General features: G+C 40.0%; 1 protein-coding gene across 1 annotated transcript; it reads left to right on the top strand.

Moving 5' to 3' along the window:
* The first annotated feature begins 57 nt into the window (after positions 1–57).
* GPR137C (G protein-coupled receptor 137C) lies at positions 58–22,289 on the top strand. Its single transcript, XM_039320814.1, has 7 exons — positions 58–731; positions 8,311–8,354; positions 8,946–9,174; positions 12,926–13,075; positions 15,171–15,296; positions 16,614–16,723; positions 18,225–22,289. The coding sequence occupies exons 1-7, from the start codon at positions 372–374 to the stop codon at positions 18,394–18,396; spliced, it is 1,191 nt and encodes a 396-aa protein (XP_039176748.1). The 5' UTR covers positions 58–371; the 3' UTR covers positions 18,397–22,289.
* The last annotated feature ends 686 nt before the right edge of the window (positions 22,290–22,975 follow it).

Raw genomic sequence — 22,975 nt, 5'->3', positions numbered from 1 at the left:
ATGACTCGGACGCGCAGCCAACGGGCTCGGCGGTTGGACGCCCGGCGGGTGGAGCTCCGCGGTGACCAATGGAAAGCGGCGCGTGGCCCGGAGCGAACGCCTCAAATCCTCTGGGCTCTCAGCTGATTGTTTCTCTGGAGCAAGAGTTGGTTCGGCGAAAGGGAGCCGGCGCTGCAGAGAGGCAGGCGGGCGGGCGGCGAGCCGGCGAGCGGAGGACAAAGGGAGGGCGGCGGGGGCTCCCCCTCTCCGGGTGACCTGCATGGCTCTCTGATTCATCCGGCGAGAGCGAAGCGGGGCGTCCCCCCTCCCGCGGCCCTGAAATTGCACTTTATCTTGTTTTTGCACACTCGCTCCGCCCCCCCCCCCCCGTTATGGTCGGGCCAGGAGCGATGGGACTCGGCGGGTCTGATCTTCTTGGCCCCTTTCCCGCTCTGGAGTTGGGGCTGAGCGTCCTGTACACGCTCCTCTACGCCGGCCTCTTCCTCTTCACTTACCTGCAGCTTTGGCTGCTGTTCTACTACCGGGAGAAGCGGCTCAGCTACCGCACCGTGTGCCTCTTCCTTTGCCTGCTCTGGGCAGCGCTGCGCACCGTCCTCTTCTCTTTCTACCTGCAAACGTCCACCCAAGCCGTGGAGCTCCGGCTCCAGCCGTTCCCACACTGGTTGCTCTTCTGCTTCCCGGTCTGCCTGCTCTTCGCCACCAATTGCCTCCTCAACCTCTACTTCGCCGAGGTAAGTGGGCAGCTCAGCTTTGCCGGCGCCGGCTCTTTTGTAAACTCTTTTGCAACGGGATGCCGTAAACAAGGGACACAATGAGCGGCGGCGAGCCGACACGCCTCCCCTTCTTCTTCATGTTGCTTTTTTCTCCCCCGTTTGTGTCATGTTTACCACATTCTGGTGCATTTTCAAACAAGCCTTTCGATGGTTTTCCTGCCTTCCCTCCGCCTACTGTCTGAACAAACAAACAAGCTTCGGGGAGCCTCGGCTCGAGCGCGTAACGAGGCGAGCAAAAACCGCGCTACGAGGCAAAACCCCGGGGTGGCATACAGTATCTGTAGCAGGAGGCTTGCGGTGTAACAAATGTTGCCCTTAAAGTGCACACAAAAACCCTTCGCGGTTCTGGATGCAGCACAGTTAATGCGGTTACTTTTTGGGAAACCGTAGATCGGTATTTCTTTAAGAGTGAAGCAAACACGAATAGCAACAGCCTAGGTTGCTCAGCTGGGATAGGGACGGCTGACAGCCATTACGTCATTGCTTTGGGCTTTCTTCTCCACCTCCTATTGTTGCTGCCTTTCTTAAAATACTATTTTAAAAAAAGACTTGGCTCTTTTCCCCACCACCCCCTTTTTCCCTGTTTTTTTTTCTGCAGGAGATAGCATCTTGCAACATGGTAGTTTTGGCATTTTTTAACTGGACTGGGTCACATCTGAAATGTTAATGTAATTTTTGTGTGGCTGTTGGATTAATTTCCACCCCCCCCCCTCCCCCTTGAGGCTTGCTGATCAGCTGTTTTAAAATCCTTAGTGTCATCTTTGTTTTTTTAGCTTCTGTATTGAAACAAAGCCAATGGCCCAATCCTTACAGCTGCAGCAAGGTTTGGATGGCCTTTTAGGGTCCTTTGTTGCAATCTTATGCCTAAACAACAAAGAATTTTTGACACTTGAGAAAGATGTGTTTGTGCCATGATACAATCTACTCTCTTAGATGCATCTTCCCGTATAAGGTAGATGCTTTACTTTCGAGCAAAGTACCTGCAATTGCAGCTTTGTCTGGTTTCAATTATGCATGTCTGGTGAGTGATCTAGGTAAACTTTTTCCTACGAACGGCATATATCATCTTTATGTTGCACTTCCTCCAGTTATTGGGAAATTGTTACTTCTCGGACAAACCTGCAGACCATCCTTTCCTTCGCACTGCAAAATTGTATTGTCACTTAGGAGGCAGCCTCCACAATGACTTCATTCTCTGAGAAACTCAGGGGTGTTCACATGATGAGCACAAGAGAGCTGCTGTTCTTGCCATGAAAATGAAAATGTTTGTTTTGTGAGCAAGCCTTAACATTTTTGGGAGGACAGGGAGCTCAAACTAACTGGCTGACATCTCACATGTGGGTGGAATTGGAATTGAGAAGGTTTTTGTTTTTAAACTGGGTATTTGGAGGCTCAGTGCTGTTTTGCGCTAATAAACACAGAGAAAACTGTAAACTCTCCAATAAGTATTCAGTGAGCATGATAAATGGCAGATCCAAAAGTCACAAAAAGGGAAAGGGGCCACCTATGCTAACTCTAAGGTGGTGCATGTGTAATATGAACACAAGGAGGCAAATAGTTCCTGAAACCTGGAGCACCTCTACTGTATTGGACCATTTTTAACATAACCCATTGCAATGAACAGACAAAATATTTGAGTACCAGTAGCATAACCAGCTATAATATGGAGTCAGATCTCTGGTGTTGGTTGATTGCTTAAAAAAAACAATAATGCAACACAGTTCCTCTTTCAAGGGAAGCAACCCATGTCATTTTCTTTTAGAGAAAAAAAAACTGGAAATATAAAGCTGTTTGTTCCCTATTAAGAAATGGGGAACTTGGAAAGAGTAGAGTTTATCTATTTACTTAGTTGATATTCTAAGCAACCTTTGTCTATTGTACTTAGCAAAGAAAGATGGGATTTGTGATTCATCTGCTAAGCAGGATACCAGATTGGGGAAGGCTGGGGAATGACTGCACTTCAAATAGGGACTGCATCCAGCTTGTTAAGGTTAAGAGTGTGAGCAGGTATTATGAAGAGACCGTAGCAATCTATGATAATGTTTGATAAATCCCAATGTAATATGAATCCCAAGAATGTTGGGTAGCATGGGAGCTGATTAAATCAGTGAAATAGATGCTGAGCAATAATTTAGAATAAATGAATGATGTCACCTCCACATGAGACGGGCAGCATCTACGTTGAATAAATAAACATTTTAAATTTGCAAATGCTGAAGAACATGATTCCAGCTTGCAAGATCCTCTGTAATCCAGAACAGTAGGGAGCAAGATCAAGTCCAAGAGCAAAATTTGTCATCGTGAACTTTGTACCCATCCCCTTGAGCATATATTTTTGCCTATAAAAATAAATTTACTCTTGAATGATTACTGATTGAAAATTCTAATCACAGATTCTAAAATATATTAAGGGAAATACCGAACAGCACCTAGCCAATAACATTGCAATTTGCAGAATATGGAAGATTAGGTGAGGTTAATCCCAAGCCAACCTGGTTGGCCACAAATCAAGTTCAACAGAATTGTGACAGCTTATTTCAGTGCCCTCTGAACCATCTACATTTGGCCCCCAGTCAAGCTATGCTGCCATTCCATCCCAATAATATGTACACAAAATGAACCTTGGGTATGTTTCTTCAGTGCAAATAAAGTGTAGTTGGGAACTGTGCATGAAGATGCAGGAGTTTAAAAATATTAATTTTCCAGTTTAGAGATCCCAAGCTCAAAAGTGTCTCTATGTAGGTCTTTGGTTATTCAGGTTTTCTCCCACATAAAATCGAAACGTCGCCAAGAATGACTGGAAGTGATATGGCTGGAAGTGATTTTGAACACAAAGGAGTGTTTCACAAAAGGATTGGGTTCACAAATCATGCTAAGCTATGTCTTGTTTTCATTTATTTTCTTTAGCCAAGCAGCCCCAGTGATAGAGTGCAGACCCTGTAACAGAATAAGGGGAAGTACTAATATAAATATGGCAAAGCAAAGAGGAGGGAAGTTTTCTATATATTCAAGCAAAGATGAGAGTTTTTGAAATATTTTAAATTAAAAAAAAACATTGTTGTACAGATAAGTATGATTCCAAATAATTTATTCAATATCCAAAGTCTGTATAAGTATGAAGGCTATGTTGCTTTTGTGTGTGTGTGATGTAGGAGGGCAAAATTAGCTTATTAGATAAGGTTTGAATAAAGTATTCAAAAAATCTAAAAAATTTTGATGTGTAGGAAAAAATATTTTTATGGGAATATTGGGAACATGGACAATCAAGCCTCATACAACTTTGAAACTACCTAACGTGCCTGAAGTGGAATATTTTCCAGCCCACAACCTCAGAGGTAAGAGTCCCTGGACAATGAGGGTATTGTTGGGACTAAGTTCAACAAACACAGAGAAAACATGGACCCTCCAAATCAATATTTCGCTCTCCCAGGTAGAACTGGGAATGGCTCTCTGGATTACCCACAAGATGAATGCCTTCCTGATAATAGAGGCAGCACTGGCCATTTCTTTTGAACAAATGATCTAAGCTGAATTTCTTTTTCTTAGGAAACAATATTGACCAAAAATATATCCGTGTTTATGATCCTTCTGCTTGGCCTCGAAAGTTAGTTTAGCCTGCATAGATGGGGTGGATGTCAGTTCCCACCCATGTGCTCAGCCCAGTACTAGTCACGTCTTGATGGAACCATCTGAAATGGAGAGCCTTCATTATGTTAGAAATATGATTTTTTTAATAGCTTGCTCTCACCGTATGGAGGGTAGAATGAATTGAGAATTTCCCAAATAAAACTTTTTGAACCTGCAGTGGCCTTGAATTTGGAATGTCAATCAGAGAATCAGTTGCAGTGCTACTACCAACTTTTCATGGAAAGTAGGACCTGCCAAACCAAGATAAGAAGGAAGCCTCTTCACATTGATAGATTGAAGTTGGCCAGGTGATATTCCCTTGCAGACTAACATTCTGCTTGCAGATTTACTTTCTCTGCCACCTTCTTGCCTCCTCTCAGCCCACACATTTACAGATTGCTGCTGTGTCTGACAAAGAGCCAGACTGGAATCCTAACTCTCACAGATGTTTAACTTGAAGTAACCTTAATGTAAACACAATAGCAAGAAAGCAGTATCTATAATATCTTCAGAAAGCTTTTTTTTTTAAAAAATGAATCTTCTGTACAGTAGGTAATTTCAGAAGGTTAAATACCAACCCCATAGTAAAGTGTGGGGTAGTAACAAGTTTGTCAACTTGGGGTGTATAGATATAATCATACAAAACTGAAGCTCCACTATTATCTGGATATGGTGGGTGTTATATCTTTATCAAGTAAAGAGATTTGCTTCTCTTTATTTAACAAACTATGGCTACTGGAGAAAAGGATATGTGACCCCACCATAAGTACATTCCACTTAGTTCCTTTTCCAGTAATTGAAACGGGAGATGTTGGGAAGTTCATTGTTTCTTCTTGCAAGCATACGTATGTTTTAGTTCTATATGTTTCTTTTTAAAAGTATATCTCGAAGACAACCAATAGCAAGATATGGATGGAGCCAGTTATAGAGGCAATGAGTGCACCATTGCAAGATCTAAAAGAGTAGGTTAGGAGCAGATCATTATGGAGATAATCTATGTCAATGGTGGCAAACCTATGGCACGGGTGCCAGAGGTGGCACTCAGAGCCCTCTCTGTGGGCACATGCTCCATCGCCCCAGTCCTAGGCCTTCAGCTGGGTTTTATAAAACCTTTTTGCTTTAGGCCTCCACCGCCGTGTGCAAAAAAAAAGAAGGTTCAATCAGTCAATTTCAACTTCTTGCGGGGGGAAAAAAAGATCTTGCAAAGTTGGAATTGATTGATTGAACTTTTTAGTCCCACCCAGTCTGCTGTTACCACCATAGCCACGCCTAGCCAATGGGCCACGCCCAGCCAATGGGGCACACCCACCCGGCACTCGACGATGCATAAGTGGGTTTTGGGTTGCAATTTGGGCACTCCGTCTCTAAAAGATTCGCCATCACTGATCTATGTGATCACTAAGAGTTGCTTCCAACTTGAAAGCACATCAGTGTATCAGTTAATATATTCTACTCAACTGTGTTTACCATAATGAAATAAAGGTTTGCATTGACTTCTTTCCTATCTGCCCCAAAAGACCGATTTTACCACAGTCTGGTAAGGGCTTTATACAGTCTTCAATTAAATAGATAGCTGTATCCAAATCTATATGTACAGTTTTTGTGCACGCATTCTGATTTTAAACCATTTTTCTTCCCACCAAAGTATTGTAGTTAGTTCTTTATCAGGGTTGGAGGTCATCCTGTTTTCATCTTTTGCTGGATCGGAACCCAGCAGTTTTCCTAATATTGTTCCTGAGGCTAAAACCTGGGACCTTGTGCCAAATCCCTTCTCCATTTTATAGAATGGAACCAAGCAATACATGGAAGAACCAAATACATGGAAAAATCATCATCTGTTTTGCAGTAGAATATTATGATAAAAAGTATATAAATCTGGGGTGTCAAACTGGCAGCCCGTGGGCCGGATGCAACATGTGGAAGCCGCGCCCACCCCAGCTCCAGCAAGAGGAAAAAAGTCGCGATATGTCGTGACACGTCACGTGACGTGGTGAGTTTGACACTCCTGATGTAAATAGATATAGCTGATGGGTCAGTATTTATCTTCTATCAAAGGACTTTTTCTGGAAGTAGTTCCAAAATATGGGAAGCATTGCACCAAAGCTAGAATGTAGGAAGTTAAGAAAATGTTGTAGGTAATCCTCGAGTTACAACTGTAATGCAGCCTACCCATTACAGTTATAACTCATAATGGTCAGAAAATGGGTCAGTCACGTGACTGACCCAATTTTACTATCTTTTTGGGGGGGGTGATTGTTAAGCAGACCCATTGATCGCTGTGGCATGGTTTTGCCAAAAAACAGAACTGCTGGTTTTCAGCAAAACCATCATGAAACAGGGCCACATGACTATGAGATGCTGCAACATAAATGCATTCATGTTGCTGAGCTCCTGAAGTGTGTGGTCATGTGACTGGGGGAGAGAATGACTATTGAAACTTCAGATCTAGGTTGTAAGTTTCCTTTTTCGGGTCCATCATAATTTCAAAAGGTCACTAAGTGACAAGTCATGAATCAAGGACTATCTGTATGAAAAAAAAAATCAATTGTCTTGACTTCTGAGAATCTCAGCATGGAGAGTAATTGAATAAAAGCTAGCCATTCTATTTCAGTTACAATTTTTCACCTCAAATGTTCACACTGAAATCATGGTTTTCAGCAATACTCCAGATGACTTAATGAAGCAGACGTGCCCGCTGCATACAAAGCAATATATTCTTACTTATTGATCTACAATTTCATCGGTTGATCCCTTTGAAAGATTGCATATACTGGAAAGCAATGCTTGAAATAAAGTCACAAGGAAAAAAATATTTTAAGATCTTAATTTAGCAACCAGAAACTGCCCATTATGATTTGGTCAGCAATAATTTTCTGTGAACGTTTAATAAATAGGTAATATTTATATTACCACAAGTAATATAAAAGGAGTGGGTTTTTTGTTGTGGTGGTTAATTGCAAGAGTATGTCACAATCAAATGCTACATCTAGATTCAGAGATGGTTCACTCAAAGGAAACCCACTTCCCCAAGACTAGCTTGTAGATATGGTCTTAAACTTCAGAAACAAAGAATCATGTGCATATTCTTCATGTTTTTAGGATGTGCTTTTATATTGGAGTTTATGACAGTATAGACAGGAATAGAACAGCGCTATTACTCAAAACTATTTGTGTGTACTTAGAGGTAACTCTACTTCAGGTGTCCCCAACCCCCGGTCCATGGATAGGTACCATGCCGCAGCATGCCAGCAACCGTTCTGCACAAACAAGCAAAGCCCCATCCGTGGGATGCAGACAGCACACAAAATGACACCCCCTCCAGTCCATGGAAAAACCGGTTCTCCACGGAACCGGTCCCTGGAGCTCAAATGGTTGGGGGCCTCTTCTTTACTTGATTCAGTGTAGGTCACTCAGCCCGATACAATTGTACTGTTTACAGATAATGTATAAATGTATGAATGCACCCCTGTCAATATTTTACATCGTGCCTTATTTTAAAAAATCTTTAAAACCTGGTGTTTTGCACAGTCCTGCATGATTTGAATGATGGAGTCCCTTAAGAGTCCTCTTGCCTCTGCAGAGGTATTTTGGTTCTTTATTTATGCATTTTGACGTTTTTGAAAACTGCCATAGAAACATCATTTAGATATAGTATACGAATGTTCTGGATAGATAAATAAATGAACCATAATGAGGGCAAACATTAGGGAGATCTCTGAGTTCTGAATTCCCACTAATTGTTTACAAACCATGGCATCTTTTCCACTCACCCTCCTTTTCATATTTCCAATAGAAAAATTCTGTATTTGTATTTGCGTGTTATTAAAATGTTTTTGGTCCATTGTGACTCTTGAACTTGTGCAATATATATATATATTTTCTTAAATAAAGCATTTTCTTTTTTTTTAAGATTATTTTCAAAGTCAAGTGCGCAGCTGAGTTCAACAAATACAAGTAAGTTTCGCTTTAATCTGTATATATTGTGGCCGATTGATCAACATATTTTAAAGATACCTTTAGTGAATTGAAGAGCCCAATGTGCTGGAACAGAAACTGCATTACCATCTGTTTTTTAATTTGCATTCTTGCACCAAGCCAAATGTTGAAGGTTTGGGTTGAAATTAATGCATAGCAAAGTATAACTTTTCCACGGAACCTAGTAATCCTAACAGCTTTATAACATTCTACAAAAGCTCAAAGTTGCTTGTATAAAATAGGATTTGAAAAAACCTGATTATATCACTTTGACAAAGAACAGGGCTTTCAGAGCAAATATGCTGTAGGTTTACTTCTAATAGCAGGACTGGGCCATGGAGCAGATTAAGCAGATGCTGCCCACCTGCAGATTGCTCTGGGTACATGTTGGGCATGGGAAGAGACATGTCTTACACCGTATAAATGTATCTCAAACATGCTTATTGTTTGTATAAGGGCAGCATTATTCAGATACAATCATTAATCCAAAAGAAGAAAGCAAAGATTAGGAGAATGGGTCAGAAAGAAGGCTGTGCTGGACACCAACTGCCCTTTTTCTTTTCTTTACAGGACTTTCTTGTACATGGGGTCTGTATTCATCAGCCTCCTCTTCATCTTTGTGAACCTGACATGTGCATTATTGGCACAGGATAATGTTCCAGAGGATCAGCTAAGGTGGACAGTTTTTGCCCAGGCTTTGATCAATGATAGTCTCTTCATTCTTTCGGCCATCTTGTTAGCTTACTGCATGTGCAAACTTTCCAAAGTGTCTTCAGCCAATGTTTACCTCGAGTCCAAGGTAAGGAAGCAGCAGCACAGACTTCTGTATTACAACCTGTCAAGTTCTGAGTAAGAAGATGATCCATATTTCAGACACAAAATAAAATAGGGGACACATACAAAGATGTTGTATTCCATTTTCAACATGGATTGGAAATGTGGGCAACTTTTTTAAAATTCTTTTAAAACTCCTAGTAGCCTAAAAAATAAGTAACAGCTGGGTTAAAGTATAATATACTCTGCTTTCAATGGAAAATCGAATATCAAATTACTGTTTTTCCTATTACTTTTTAAAACCTCTGAGAAGAAATTTTGTGCTCACTTTATGCCTCGGAGGCAGCTTTTTGTTTAATGATTAGGTTAGAAAGTAGGAGGGGATTAATTTACTTTAGAGTTAATAGGCTTTTTTTTTTTTTTTTGGTGGAATGAATGCTTACCCCTAATGCACAATTAGCTTAGGAGCAGAGTCGACATAATGGAATGATGAAATTCCCTTTAATGAAGGGCTGTGTCTCTGTATGTGGGTCCATGCAGGGTTTTTATTGTATGGTTGCAGCATCCATCTTGATGTTTTTGACCTGGGGGACACTGTTGGAGTGAGAGAGACTATTGCAATGCAGTTGGACTTAAGCTACCTCATGCTTGCTTAGTGACAAAAAGTGAAAAAGACAGTCTAGTGGGAAGCAAAATGGAACACTCTGAGAAAATATACCTCCGATTACAAACTATTATACTTACTTTTCCGCAGTTAGTTTAGTTTTGCCTTCTTTACCTTTAACTATTGTTAGTGTAACATTCTTGCTCCTTGCTTTCTGTTGTCTCTTTACACCAGTGTTTCTCAACCTTGATCATTTTAAGATGGCTGGACTTCAACTCCCAGAATCCCCCAGCCAACCATGCTGGGGAATTGAGGTCCATGCATAGTTTATACTCAGCCACATTTGCTAGAAATATTCTTTTGCTTCAACCAAATATTTATCAATACTCCCTAAGATAGAAGCGCCATAATTTGGGTATGGTGGTGGAACTTTACACATGCCATGTTCATTGCAGTTATTGTTTTCTATATGCTTTTGATAGCGTTCCCTATTTGTGGGAAGTGAATTGTCAAGATATTTTTGCTATAACATGCAGGCAATCTACAAAACAACTGCAAGTGCTGCTTGTTTGGAAACAATTGTTTCATTTGTATAAATACAAAGTGGCAAACAATGCTGATGCAAGTCTTTTTACAATCAGAAGCCATCAGCTAGCTATGAATTAACTCTGCTAAGCAAGGAAGTGTTTTGAAAAGAAACATTGTCTTGCTTCTTAACATCTTCTTCTTGGTAAGCCAATGATTAGTGTCTGGAATTATTCAGTCTTCTGCCGAATCTAATGAGCAACAGCAGTTTATTCTAGTTAAGAGGATCGTCCCAGATTGGATCAGTGGTAGTAGAATATTGTTCACTATCACCAGCCTCCTGTCAGAAAGGGAATTCCTGCAGCTGGAATAAAACATGAAGTTGACTTGGGAGAGAGTCAAACTGCTCTTGATGAAGTGCATTCCAACTATTGAACAATGTAAATGAATGTCCTCTCCTGTGTCCCTGGCAAATAGTTTTGAAAAAATAAAGGCCTCTCCTATTGACCTTAATGCCGAGAAATATTCATGCTGAGATTGGCAGTTATAGCCATGTAAAATCTTTAAACTACTTTTGCAAAAAAAAAAAAAAAACTGGTAATCAAAGCTTCAGAATGGATAAGACATATGCTGGTATCATGCATCAATTAACAATCAGTTTTGCATCAATTAATCCAGTTTTGCATTAGTGCAAGCCTCTGGATGCTCATGAAGGGTGATCCTACATAGAATTCATTGCATTACTCTAATTGAGGTGTATCTAGTTTCAAGTACAAACATCTTGGAAATATCTATACTTGAGATGCTGGATATGATTATGCAAATACAGTCTTTGTCACCATTGCCATCTGAAAATCAAAAACAACTTTAGGTTAGGCAGCACTCCTAAATTTCAAAGTGCTTTTGCAGAAGAGCTACATTTCCATCCAGAATATGCTAATTAGTTTCTGGAATTTCATAGCAAGTGTCTTGAAAATGTAGCCAGCTTTACATTTTTTTTCCTTAGAGGAAAAGGAAGAATGGTAATTTATGTATTTATATTCTGCCACTTATCCTGTAAAGACATAGATTTTTCTACTTGTTTGCTTGTTCTGAGCATTCATTTCCAAAAAAGAGAATTACTGCCATCTTTTCATTGATATCAGTCTGTTTCATTCTTTAGTGAACAGAATGATTTTATAGCTTTATCCTCATCTCATTGCAGTGATTCCCATTTTGCAGTTAACAAATAGTCTGGAGGAACTTAGGCCAAGGGAGAGGATAATGCACATGAACCATGGTGCCTAGTAGTACAAGATATTTTCTAATCTTTTTTTTTTACTCAGTCATATTATTTTTCTCCCAGAAATCTTCATGGCTTTTTGATCAAAAAAATCATGTGGCTGGTATTATTCTCCCATCTGAAAAGTAATTTGACTGTTGCATAGCATCATAGCTATGTAGTTTGCTTTCAGACTTGGGTTCTGATTGTAGAAGAAGCTACAAAATCAGTAAAACCGTTGTTGAAAATATGGCATAGTTTAACAAGCATATGTAAGACTGAGCAGGAGATCTCTTCCTTCAAAAGCATGACTGCCTACATTTTAAGCACTGCAAGAGGTGACAAGAAGAGCAACAAATATAGGGGTGTCTTTATCAGTGTGACTCTTAAACTCACCAAAAGCTTAGTTGCAAATGAGAATCCCAGGTGTTATGTCCTTGGCTGGCGGGCACAGGCTGCAGCGATTGGCCCGGGCAGACCAGGTGGATGCCCGGGACAAGAAAGGCTGCTTCCAGCCTTTACAATGATTGGCCAGCAAGGTATTGTGCAGGGGGCTATAAAAGGGGGCTGCACCATTTTAAAACCTGTTCTGTTGGTGTTGCAATAAAGGAGACTTTTGGACGTTGCTTCCTCTCAATGCCTCTTTTCCTGAAATAGAATACCAGTGAAGTCAGGAGCCTCACAGAAGAGAAGAATTTGGTAGAAGGCTGGAAACATCTCATTCATGTCATGAGGACTAGTGAGGGAGAATGCTTAAAACTTAAAGAGAAAAATATTTGGAGAAGTTAGAGATGGCAGAATTAGAGAAATAATGTTCACTGAACATGGATGTAATTTATTACTATTATGTATTAGTTTTCCTCTAGAAGCTTAGGATGGCACACATGGGCTTTTTACTTATTTTGTCTCACAAGGAGCAGTCTCTGGGTGGTAACTGCCCAGATCTTCTAGTGAGCTCCATAGTTGAATGTGGTCTTATACCTTAACCATTATATTACTCTTTTAAATGTTAAAAGGTAAGATAAGGAAATCATCTAGTATATGTTGTGTTCCTCCTATTCCTTGCTCCTTATTCAGGATACTTATAATAGTTTCTTTTGTGTTGGATTACTTATCAATTGAGCTAATAGGTTTTCAGTTTCTGTCCTTCCTTTTACTAATAAGTTCATGTTTGGGTCTTTAAAGCTAATGAAAGAAGAAATATCTTTTATATCACAGCTGGTTCCATGTAGCTGTATTGGGTTAGATCCGTCATGCAGAGTTTACTTTACTTAAAAGAAAAACTCACGGCTTTCTTTAGATAGTGTTTACTTAATGGATTCTCTTAAAGATCTTTTTGTCAACTTACTGTATTTAATACCTCTTTGTGTATTTTTTTTTAACTAGGGCACATCTCTCTGCCAAGCTCTCCTTGTGGGTTCTGTTGTCATCCTTTTACACTCTTCAAGAGCTTTTTATAATTTGGTGGCAGTAATGATCACTCCAGACCATGCACCTAGTCCATTCAACTATGGTTGGAATAACCTTTCAGATAAGGTAATCAAGCTTTTCACACTTCTGTAGAAATAGTGAAAGATCACATCTAAGTTAGAACACTAATGTTGTCCACCCTTTTCCTTCACTATGCCTCCCATGAATATCAACTGGGAGGAGGAACTATAGTGAGAGACAGTTGAGAGGAGCACCAATGAGATCTATATATGTTGGAAAGCAACTTGAGATGAACTAATGAAGCTGCCATATCCAGAACTGGCGAATTCATCCAAAGGATTAGGCCACAGGTCGGCAACCTGCGGCTCCGGAGCCGCATGTGGCTCTTTGAGCCTTCCCCTGCGGCTCCCAGCCTCCTCTGCCATTTGCAGAAACAGAGACAGAGAGAGGCACTTGTGCTTCCCTTCTCTCTCTCTCTCTCTCTCTCTCTCTCTCTCTCTCTCTCTCTCTCTCTGTGTGTGTGTGTGTAAAAAAAAAGAGTGGAGTCACGGTGTTCTCCAAGAGCTGAAAGGCTTACTGGGCGGAGCTCCTCCCTTTGCTGCGTCTCTGCAGGAAGCAGGAAGGGCAGGAAAGAGCTAGCTAGCCCAGCTATTCTGGCTCAGGAATTCTGGGAGTTGAAGTCCATGAGTCATAAAAGAGCCAGGGTTGCCTACCCTTGAGCTTGTTGGAGAACAGCTTGAAGCCATCTTGCCAGGTGAGCAGAAGATTGGAGAGAGGGAGAGGAGGGGGAGAGAAAGAGAGAGAAGGGGAGAGGGGGGGAGAGAGAGAGAGGAAAGAGAGAAAGAAAGAGAGTAGGGGAGGAGGACTGACAGACCAAGGGCAGAAAGAGGGAGTGAGAGAGAGAGAGAGAGAGAGGAAAAAGAGAGAGAGAGAGAGAGAGGGAGAGGAAAGAGAAAGGAGAAAGAGAGAGAGAAAGGGAGGGAGAGAGAGTGGGGAGAGACAGAAAGAGAGACCCTTTTGACATCTAAAATGGAGATAACACTGCATATACCCTTTTTTACCTTTATGATATATATGTATGTATGTACATGTGTGTATGTGTGTGTGTATGTATGTATATGTGTGTGTATGTATGTATGTATGTATATATATAAAATGGTAAAAAAGGATATATGCTGTGTTATCTTCATTTTAGATATCAAAAGGGTTTTGTGGCTCCCAGTGTTTTGTTTTCGGTGGGAAACAGGACCAAGTGGCTCTTTGAGTGTTTTGGGTTGCCTACCCCTGGATTAGGCTGTCAAAGGCTACAGTCAAAAATGATCCAGTATGTGATCTGCATGTGCCTATCTATCTGTCCACAGATGTACATATGATTACATGTTTATGATAAAAGACAGTTTGCATTTGAGTACCAGTTACTGAGAACAGCTGCAAGGAAAATATCCTGCTTTGGAACTTTTTGATGGTGATTTTGTTAACCAACATTAGGTGCGGTCCAGTTCTGTTACTATTATTCTGTGACAAAGTCCACAAATGAGGCTAAGCCATAGCAACGGATTTTCCACCATACTAAGGCATGAATTATGGTTTATAAACAACAGTGGCTTGGATTCACATATCATATCAGTCCCAAAACAAACCAACCATGCTATGGCTTAACAAGGAGATAGGAAAGATCCCTAAGCATTCTTTCTTGGTTTCTGTTAATTCCAAGAGATAGCTATCCTTTGTTGTCTTGCCCATGAGCCCTGATTTTCCTTTTAACATGCCAAAAATTAAAATAGAGGCCTTCTAATGCCAAATTTTGCCTCTGGATTGTGAGGCTGTTCCTAGAATGGAAGGAAGGGGCTCAATTGAAAGATCCTATAATGAAAAAAAAATGGAGCCAATTTAACCACACATGTCTTGGGATTTAAGATTAGATCCAGTCCTTTGAACCAGCCTGAAATTCAACCGGAAACCAAAATACTAGACTTGTCTGTAAGTTATAGTATTGTGTTCACAATATGAGAAGTTTTAGGGCTTGCTACTTTCATTTGTTTTTTAATGTATTTTATACACACATATGCAGCTTTTGGTTTAAAAAATAGTTCATGGTGGGAGGTAGACTGTTGTTCCATCTGCAGTCCTTGAGGGCCAATCCATAAAGAGCTCATTAAAATACTTTTGTTATTTTTTTCTCTGAATCTTGTTCCTACAGCTTCAAGGAAAAGAAGTTAACAGTGAGGAGTATGTGGTGTTTGGTGTGGTGCTTTTTCTCTGGGAGTTCGTCCCAACCATATTTGTGGTACTCTTCTTCCGAGCGCAGAGATTGGCCCAGAATTTGGTATGGATTGAGATCAACTGTTACTCTTTTTCAATTATTACTTCAAAATAAGCGAATGCTCAACATTGTGGAGGGAAAACATGCAGAGGGATTTAGAACACAATGAAGATATTTCTTTGGGGGCAAAAAAGGACATTCCAAGTTGAGGCATTAATAGAAAACCACTTTATACCAAACTCTGTCCAAGGATATTGCTCATCAGCCTTTGGCAAGACTCTGCCATCTTTCTGGAATCATGGAGTTGATTTGCCAAAGAGTTGGTATGTTATGCACAGTGGGATTATGATGTGACTTTGGAAGAAAAAAGATATTGTGGCTTTCACGTAGGGTGCCTTGTACTCTGTCATTAAAACAAGAATTAGGACTATTGCATCCCAGAAAGTGCTGAGAGAAACTTTGTGAACCCTTTAGGACGGCGGTCTTCAAACTTGGCCCATTTATGACTTGTGGACTTCAGCTCCCAGAATTCCTCAGCCAGTGTGCCTGGCTGAGGAATTCTGGGAGTTGAAGTCCACAAGTCATAACTGGGCCAAATTTGAAGAGCCCTGCTTTAGGATCACCTTTAATCTCACTTGTTATAATTATTTGTGAGATCTGAGCTTCATGTAGGTCTATTAATAAAAAGATTTTGATAAATAACACCCAAAACAATGTACTGTGTCATGCCTTTTTTAATCCAACTTTCCCTCCCTTTGTTGGAAAACTATATGATGCCCTAAAATAATCAGCAATCTTAAGGAGGTAGGTTGAGTCAGAGGTTTCAATCAGATGTAAACTTGAAGGGTTATCTCCTATTTAAAAAAAAAAACACATTGTCAGCCACCACAATATTCTACTTTCATAAGACAGATCTTTGAAAATGAATCATGTGGTGATCAAAATTGTTCTGTGATCCTCTGAAAAAGGACTGTTGGTATTTGTGATGATTGAAAGGTCTACAAAATAATTGATACAGACTTTGACCTTCATCAGACCATGGTCAGACAGATAGTGTACAAATAGAGAAAAAACAATTCAGTTATTACTCTTTCCAAAGTGATCACTGAATGAATATCATCCCAAGGGCTTAGATATAATACTTGGGAGATTGCAAAGGATCTCAGTGAAATGACAAAGGATTCTGGAGACTATGCTTACATTATCTGTTATTGTAGTTCATGAGTTCACTATAAGCAAGGATGGTATAAATAGAAAAATATTTATCCAAGGAGGAAGTAATGACTCTCAAGAAGGCATATTTTTCCTTCCAGATCTCTAAAGCAAATGTTTTCTTTTGTTCTTAACTCCCACCCCTTACTATCCCTCTTAACCTGAAAGGCACCTGCTGGAATGATCAACAGCCACAGTTACAGTTCACGGGCCTATTTCTTTGACAATCCAAGAAGATATGACAGTGATGATGACCTCCCAAGGCTTGCTGGAGGAAGGTAACTTGATTTCACTAAGAGGAGGGAAATATAGCTTACAGTAAAGACTGGCAGATTTGATGCTTATGGAACATTATTTCAGCTGAAGATTCATTAGTTGGAGCCTGATGTAGCAATAGCAATAGCACTTAGACTTATATACCACTTCACAGTGCTTTACAGCCCTCTCTAAGCGGTTTACAGAGTCAGCACATTGCCCCAACAATCTGGGTCCTCATTTTACCGACCTCAGAAGGATGGAAGGCTGAATCAACCTTGAGCCAGTGAGAATCGAACTGCTGGCAGTCAGCAGAATTAGCCTGCAACACCGCATTCTAACCACTGTGTCACCACAGCTCATGTAGAAGTACTACACTTGGAATGTAAGATTCTGAAATGCATTTTGATCATTGGAACCAAACAGCTTGTTTCACTCTCTGCCATAGTTCTTTATTTTAGCAGTATGATAGGGTGTAATTTTATGCTGCTATGATTACATAATCAGTTATTTTCTTTTTAGTTTAGTGCAAGTCAAGAAATCTAGTGATCTGTATATTTGCAACTATTCTCTAATATAAGCCAATACTATCACTATGTGCAGATTTGGGGCAGAAGCAATAGTAATTTGTTTTACAGCCAGCAGACCACTAAAATGTTTGATTGTTCAGGTTTAATTACTCAGACTCTTGGGCATCATGATATTCCAGTTGTTTATATTGCCAATGTTCTTTTCTATGCCCTGTTGTAATCTCTGCATAAATATTCTGTATGTTCTGCATAGATAGTAAAAAATATCCATTTTGGGATAATAAAAATGTAGTTTAAAAATAATGAATAAATATGAAAAAGGCTCTGCTAGGTCAACCCAATCAACATCTGATTTCTTCCGGGATCAACCAGATGTCTTCTGGAAAGACATCTGGAAAGACATCAAAAGCAACACACGAAAGCTTTGTACCTTCAAATCTGGGAGTAATGACTGTCTATGCCCATTCACAAAGAAGAAGTCAACTCTCACAATCTGCCTCTCCTTGTACAGTGAGGTTGTTTTTATTTTTACATGCTTCTTTCATTGTTAGACAACATGTTGAAGTTGCTTAATCCACCTTGCACTTCCTTAATTAGGAGCATAAATTGTCTGCTTTTTTCAGTGCTCCTTCAGGAACAGCAACTCCGGGTGGCCTTGTATATACAGTAGACTGCATTCCACAATTAGATACTTTTGCTGAAAAGAAAATGGGTTCCTTAATTGCAGCTTTCCCCCCCCCCCAAAAAAAAATTGGCAGATAGCCGTAAATATTAATGTTCAAATTAGTCTATTACTCTATTAAGGCAGTTGTCTCCAACATGAACATCCTCCCCAAATACCCATGCTGTTTGTGGAATTTGGGGAAGTGAAGTCTACATTTGGAGGATGTTTAGGTTTGAGAAGGTCGTGTAATGCTGACTTTTTGATGCTGCTATTTTCTAATGTGGTCTTTCTATGTCTTACTCTCCCAAATTTCCATTTTGTATTTTTCAGTTTGGCTACTCCTCAGAATTCTGGGTGGTATGGCTCTCTGACAGGGAGCGACAGCTGCATCATGATTCCACCTTTGGTTGCACCTCCAATGGATGTTGCTCCACTGCTGTTCAGCCATGAAAGCTTGGAATCCAGAAGTCATCACAGTTCACATCCAAAGCCACCAAACTAATCCTAGAGTAGCTTTGGGGGAAGGGTTCCTGTGAGGTGTGAAAAACAGGACTCCCTTTAGGATCAGTCTTTTCCTTACAACCAATAACTGCAACCTGGTTAAAGAAATCCTAAAGTCCTAGGATTGAAAGGACATTGCCCTGAAGGTGTTGTATGAATCTCAGACCTGGAGGAATTCCCAGTGACCTCCAGGTTCCCCCTAATGCATATCGTATTTTCCATTGATCTTCTAATATGGGAATGGAACAATATTGGCTCATAGCTCTGCACTTTGGACTGGAGAGACCAATTGTTGCTATGTAGTAGTGGAAATAACAAAAGCCAAAGGAGAGCATATTCTGAAAACATTCTATTTTATTGGCCAACAGACCATGACTGTTGTCCAGATGGATATTTGCACTTTTAATCAACAATTTCCAAGGGATAATTCTCTTCCCTCCGAATCTCCTCTTTTCCAGTATCATGAAATGTCTGTTCCAGACAACACTTTTAAATTGCACATCTCTGGTTGGGAAACTTGTTCTGTCTTCCTATGATGGCAAACAACTCTACATATTTAACAGTGGAGAACTTTTGAAAGTGGGGTGGGATGAAGAATCTCTTTTGCTTTTAAATTCTTGGAGAGCATTTTATAAGTATGGCACAAGTGCCAGTCTCACAAGGATAACTTAGCTTGTGGTTATGTTTTGCCATCAATCATTAGATTGCTAGAGCAAGTTCCATTATTGCATGTTTGTTATATTCCCTACAGCGTCCTTGTGTTGTTTTGGCCTATTTCTAGCATTACAGTAATACTTCATTTTAAAGAACAGTAACTTATTTTATACTGGAAAAGCAGATTCAGAGTGGGTTACAGGCCAGGTGGACCTATGAGAATTGTAGGCTTGTTTGGGGTGATGCATAGCCAACTGGCGCAGATGTCCTTCACTGCTTTGTCTGGCAACTGCTTTTATGTTCCACAATGGAATGAAAGCAAGACTGATTTCTTTGCAACCACAGAGATGTAAATTGCTCCTGGATTGCTTAACCACCACTCAAGAGCATCATTCTCTGATACTGAGAAAACAGCTGTTTGGAATGTGAAGCAAAGTCATTTTTTTTTCTTCTTCCACCTACCAAGGAAACAGTAGTAGGCAATGCGATCACCAGGGGATGAGGCAAGCAGGGAAGATAAGGGCAACTGTAGCCATGGATGCATCTCCTGAAAAATTTGCAGTTAGATCCAGTCTAGTAGAAAGTGTTAATTATATCTGCCCCCACTCAGAAGTGTGCGATTCCTATTTATACTCCAGGCAACAGAGGCTTCTAGAAGTATTTTTTAGATTTCTGTTCTCAACTTCATGACCTTCAGATGCATAGCATCAACTTCCAGTATTTTCTTACTGCTTGGGAATTATGGGAGACATAGCCCCTAATGCATCTGGAAGATTTAAGGATGAGAAAGCTTGGGACAATGTAGAAAACTGAAGTACATCCATTTTTAACTTGAATCAGAACTACTGTATATCTTCTATTAGTGTTAACAGCCATAATTTCACAAATGGCTTCAGCCAACTGTATTATTCTGAAGCTTTGGGATCAGTCTTTTTACAACCGATAACTGCAACTCTGCAGTTCTGCAACTGCAACTTTGTTAGAGCAAAAGAAATCCTAAATTCTTAGAATTGAAAGGACCTTTCCCTGAAGGTGTTGTATGAATCTCAGCCTGATGGAACTCTCAGTGACTTCCAGGTTTCCTGAACACTTCTTTGGTGAATCTGCATACAGTGGGACCAAATACATTTTATTTCCTCATGAAAAGGGTACATGTGCCTATGTACTCTTTAATAGAACTGTTGGGTTCCCACATACTCCTAGCTGAAAAGAAACTTAAAACACTACCCTAATGTTAAAACGGAGACAATGAACCTATTGCCCTCAAGAAGTGAATTAACAACCCCTAGCATCTCCAATTGATGTAGCCCACAAAGAGGATTACAAGAAACTATGGTTTACCATCCTTAAAGTGTGAGCCAGTTTGGTAAGGTGGTAAGGCATCTGGTGAAAAACTGGGAGACAATTCTAGTCCCACCGTAGGCATAAAACCAGCTGGGTGCTTTTGGGCCACTCCCTCCCTCTCAGACTTAGGAAGGAAGCGGTCGCAATCCATTTCTGAAAAACCTTGCTAAAAATGCAGTGTCTTGTTCAGGCAGTGTATAGGAATCAAGACTGACTTGAAGATATTAAAAAAAAAGTCTGAGAAATAAATTCTTGGACTGTGTGTTTAGCATTTTGCTTCAATAAGGATTTTAAAACTGAATTGAAGTTATCAGCTGGGGTGAATGTTTCTAAACAGGACTAAATGGTTTTTGTTTCTAATCACTTCTCCCCTCTGTTATTGCTAATGTATTACAACTCACTCCTTGGCCAAAGAGTAGGTATAGGATAGACAGAAACCTTTAGAGTTACAAGTTCTTGAATTGCCATAGCTGCTTCCTAATCAGTTAATACTAATTCTCTGTAAAGATGGTAAGTCTATCATTTCATCTTCCTCACAAGGCACATAAACTCAAGAAGTGGTAGACAAACTCTGTGTAATTAGGTAGATCTTCTGGTGTGGAATAAGATTGTGATTAGGAGCACTTTCCATCTGGAGCAAAGACTGATTATCAAACTAGAACAGTGTTTCTTTAAGCTGTGTGGGCTTCAACTCCCAGAATTCCCTCCCATGGCTGACTAGGACTCCTGGGAGTTGAAGTCCACACATCTTAAAGTGATCAAGGCTGAGAACCTGCATTACAGCATGAAGAGAGCTGGTGTGTATAAACATCCATCTCCACTATGGTCTCTCCAAGTAGATTGGAACTGCAGCTGCCAGGGGTTCATACTGGAGGAGGAAATCTAAGTGTTGAGAGTCTCCATAAATCCAAAAGAGGCCAGGCTGGGGAAGATTGGCATAAACCATTAAGAGATGACTACAAAACTATTAGGAGAAAATATTTAAATCTGAGGTGCTTCATTTTTCAAATCTCAAGCTGTTTCACCTCAGCTGCAATGCAAGTAGATTGTACTGCAGTTAACGGCTGCATTTCCCATGAGATAGGCTGGACAACTGAGTTGACTTTCCTGAATGTGCTAGGTATAGCTACAGGTATTAATCACATGTGCACAGTATAAGCATTTCACATGTGCTGAGAGAAATATTTGCTGCACAATGTTCAAAATTTTGGGTAGGAAGAAGAGGTGATTTTTCAGTATTGACATGTGAAACTTAAGTTATTTCAAACATTCCTTGAGCGTATTACTATAAGGCTCTGCTCTTAAGACCTCTCTCCTTCCCTCCCTGCTTAACTTGTCCTTGACTTGTAGCAAAAATTTAGCCAAGACTTGAATTGTCTGCCCTTTTTTCAACAAGCCACCAAAGACTAGTTGAGCTAACTCCTTTCTCTGCCCCAAATATCCTGACTTTCTCCTTTATCAGTTTTATAATGCACTTGGAGCACTTTAAGTTTGTTTCTTGGGAGGGAAAGCTATTGCATAAAGGCCACAGGACTCTTTGTCTTTGCACTGAATTGCATTGAATGAAGATGGCTGTTCCTTCCAGTCATAAGCTGAGTTTCTTTATTAAAGAGTTTGAGTCCGTTTTATTCTCATGGCTATTGAAATTCTGACTGCATTGAAGAAGGCCAGTCTTGCATTTTATTTATATCTGTTACTACTTTTTATATCTAATCAAGAAATTAAGTCTTTATCAAGAATGGGGTATTTTACGTATGTTTTGTTTGACGCTATTTGCCTGTTTTCTCTCCAATCACTGGAGAGGCTAAAAGAGGCAACCCTAGCTCTACCATGTTCATTTCTTCCTCTTGAATTGTAATGTTACATTTTAAAATAAAGAGGCTTCTTTTTATCTTGTGAAAAGACTACATCTGACTTCTTCAGTTATTTTTGTCATCTTCTTCCCTGAATCTTCTTCCAAATTGCCAGAATATTGCTTTTTTGGTCTGCTGCCAGAAAAATAAGCAGAACTTGAATTAGGTCTCAAAGGAGCTTTTTCAAAAGGCAACTGGACTGTTTTTTTTTTCCTTGAAGAAAAAAACATTTCACCTCTCATCCAAGAAGCTTCATCAGTTGTGATGATGGGAGGAATGGAAGGATAGGTACTGACAGTTGAGACTGGATGGATAAGGGATAACAACTACAAACGCCTATAGACTTTCAAAAAGGCTACATGTGTGGCAAATAACACATCCTTATAACTCCGATGGTTTGAACAACTTGAACATGTCTCCTAAAAGAATAGAAACCAGAACAGGCTTTTATGTAGTCCTTAAGATGTTCTCTAGTAAAATAGGAGGTAGATCATTCACTATTTTAAAACATGAATGTATTTATTATATCTTCAAGCAAACGCGAAGGAGAAAGTTTAAGGAAAGTTATTAAAAGTCCCCCCCTACCCATACTGTGTATTCCTAGATCACAATTCTAAAGTATATGGAATTGCGCTTCCACAAACATTCTATGGAAGAGCTTGTATTTAAAATGGTGACTTTCCAAATACCAGTAGCTATAACAAATCAGAATTTACATGCCTGAAGGGG

Source organism: Crotalus tigris, unplaced genomic scaffold (assembly GCF_016545835.1).
Source record: "Crotalus tigris isolate CLP2741 ecotype Arizona unplaced genomic scaffold, ASM1654583v1 scf7180000017605.3043972, whole genome shotgun sequence".
In the NCBI taxonomy this organism is placed as follows: Eukaryota; Metazoa; Chordata; class Lepidosauria; order Squamata; family Viperidae; genus Crotalus; species Crotalus tigris.
The sequence above is the reverse complement of the archived record's forward strand: the minus strand, read 5'-3'. Positions and strand labels throughout refer to the sequence as shown.

What these genes read in the sequence shown, in the direction of transcription:
- GPR137C (XM_039320814.1), top strand. Translation starts at nt 372, where the DNA reads ATGGTCGGGCCAGGAGCGATGGGACTCGGCGGGTCTGATCTTCTTGGC. An exon ending in ATGTTTACCTCGAGTCCAAG is followed by an intron (nt 9,175 to 12,925) that starts GTAAGGAAGCAG and finishes TTTTTTAACTAG; the next exon opens with GGCACATCTCTCTGCCAAGC. An exon ending in AGAGATTGGCCCAGAATTTG is followed by an intron (nt 15,297 to 16,613) that starts GTATGGATTGAG and finishes TTAACCTGAAAG; the next exon opens with GCACCTGCTGGAATGATCAA.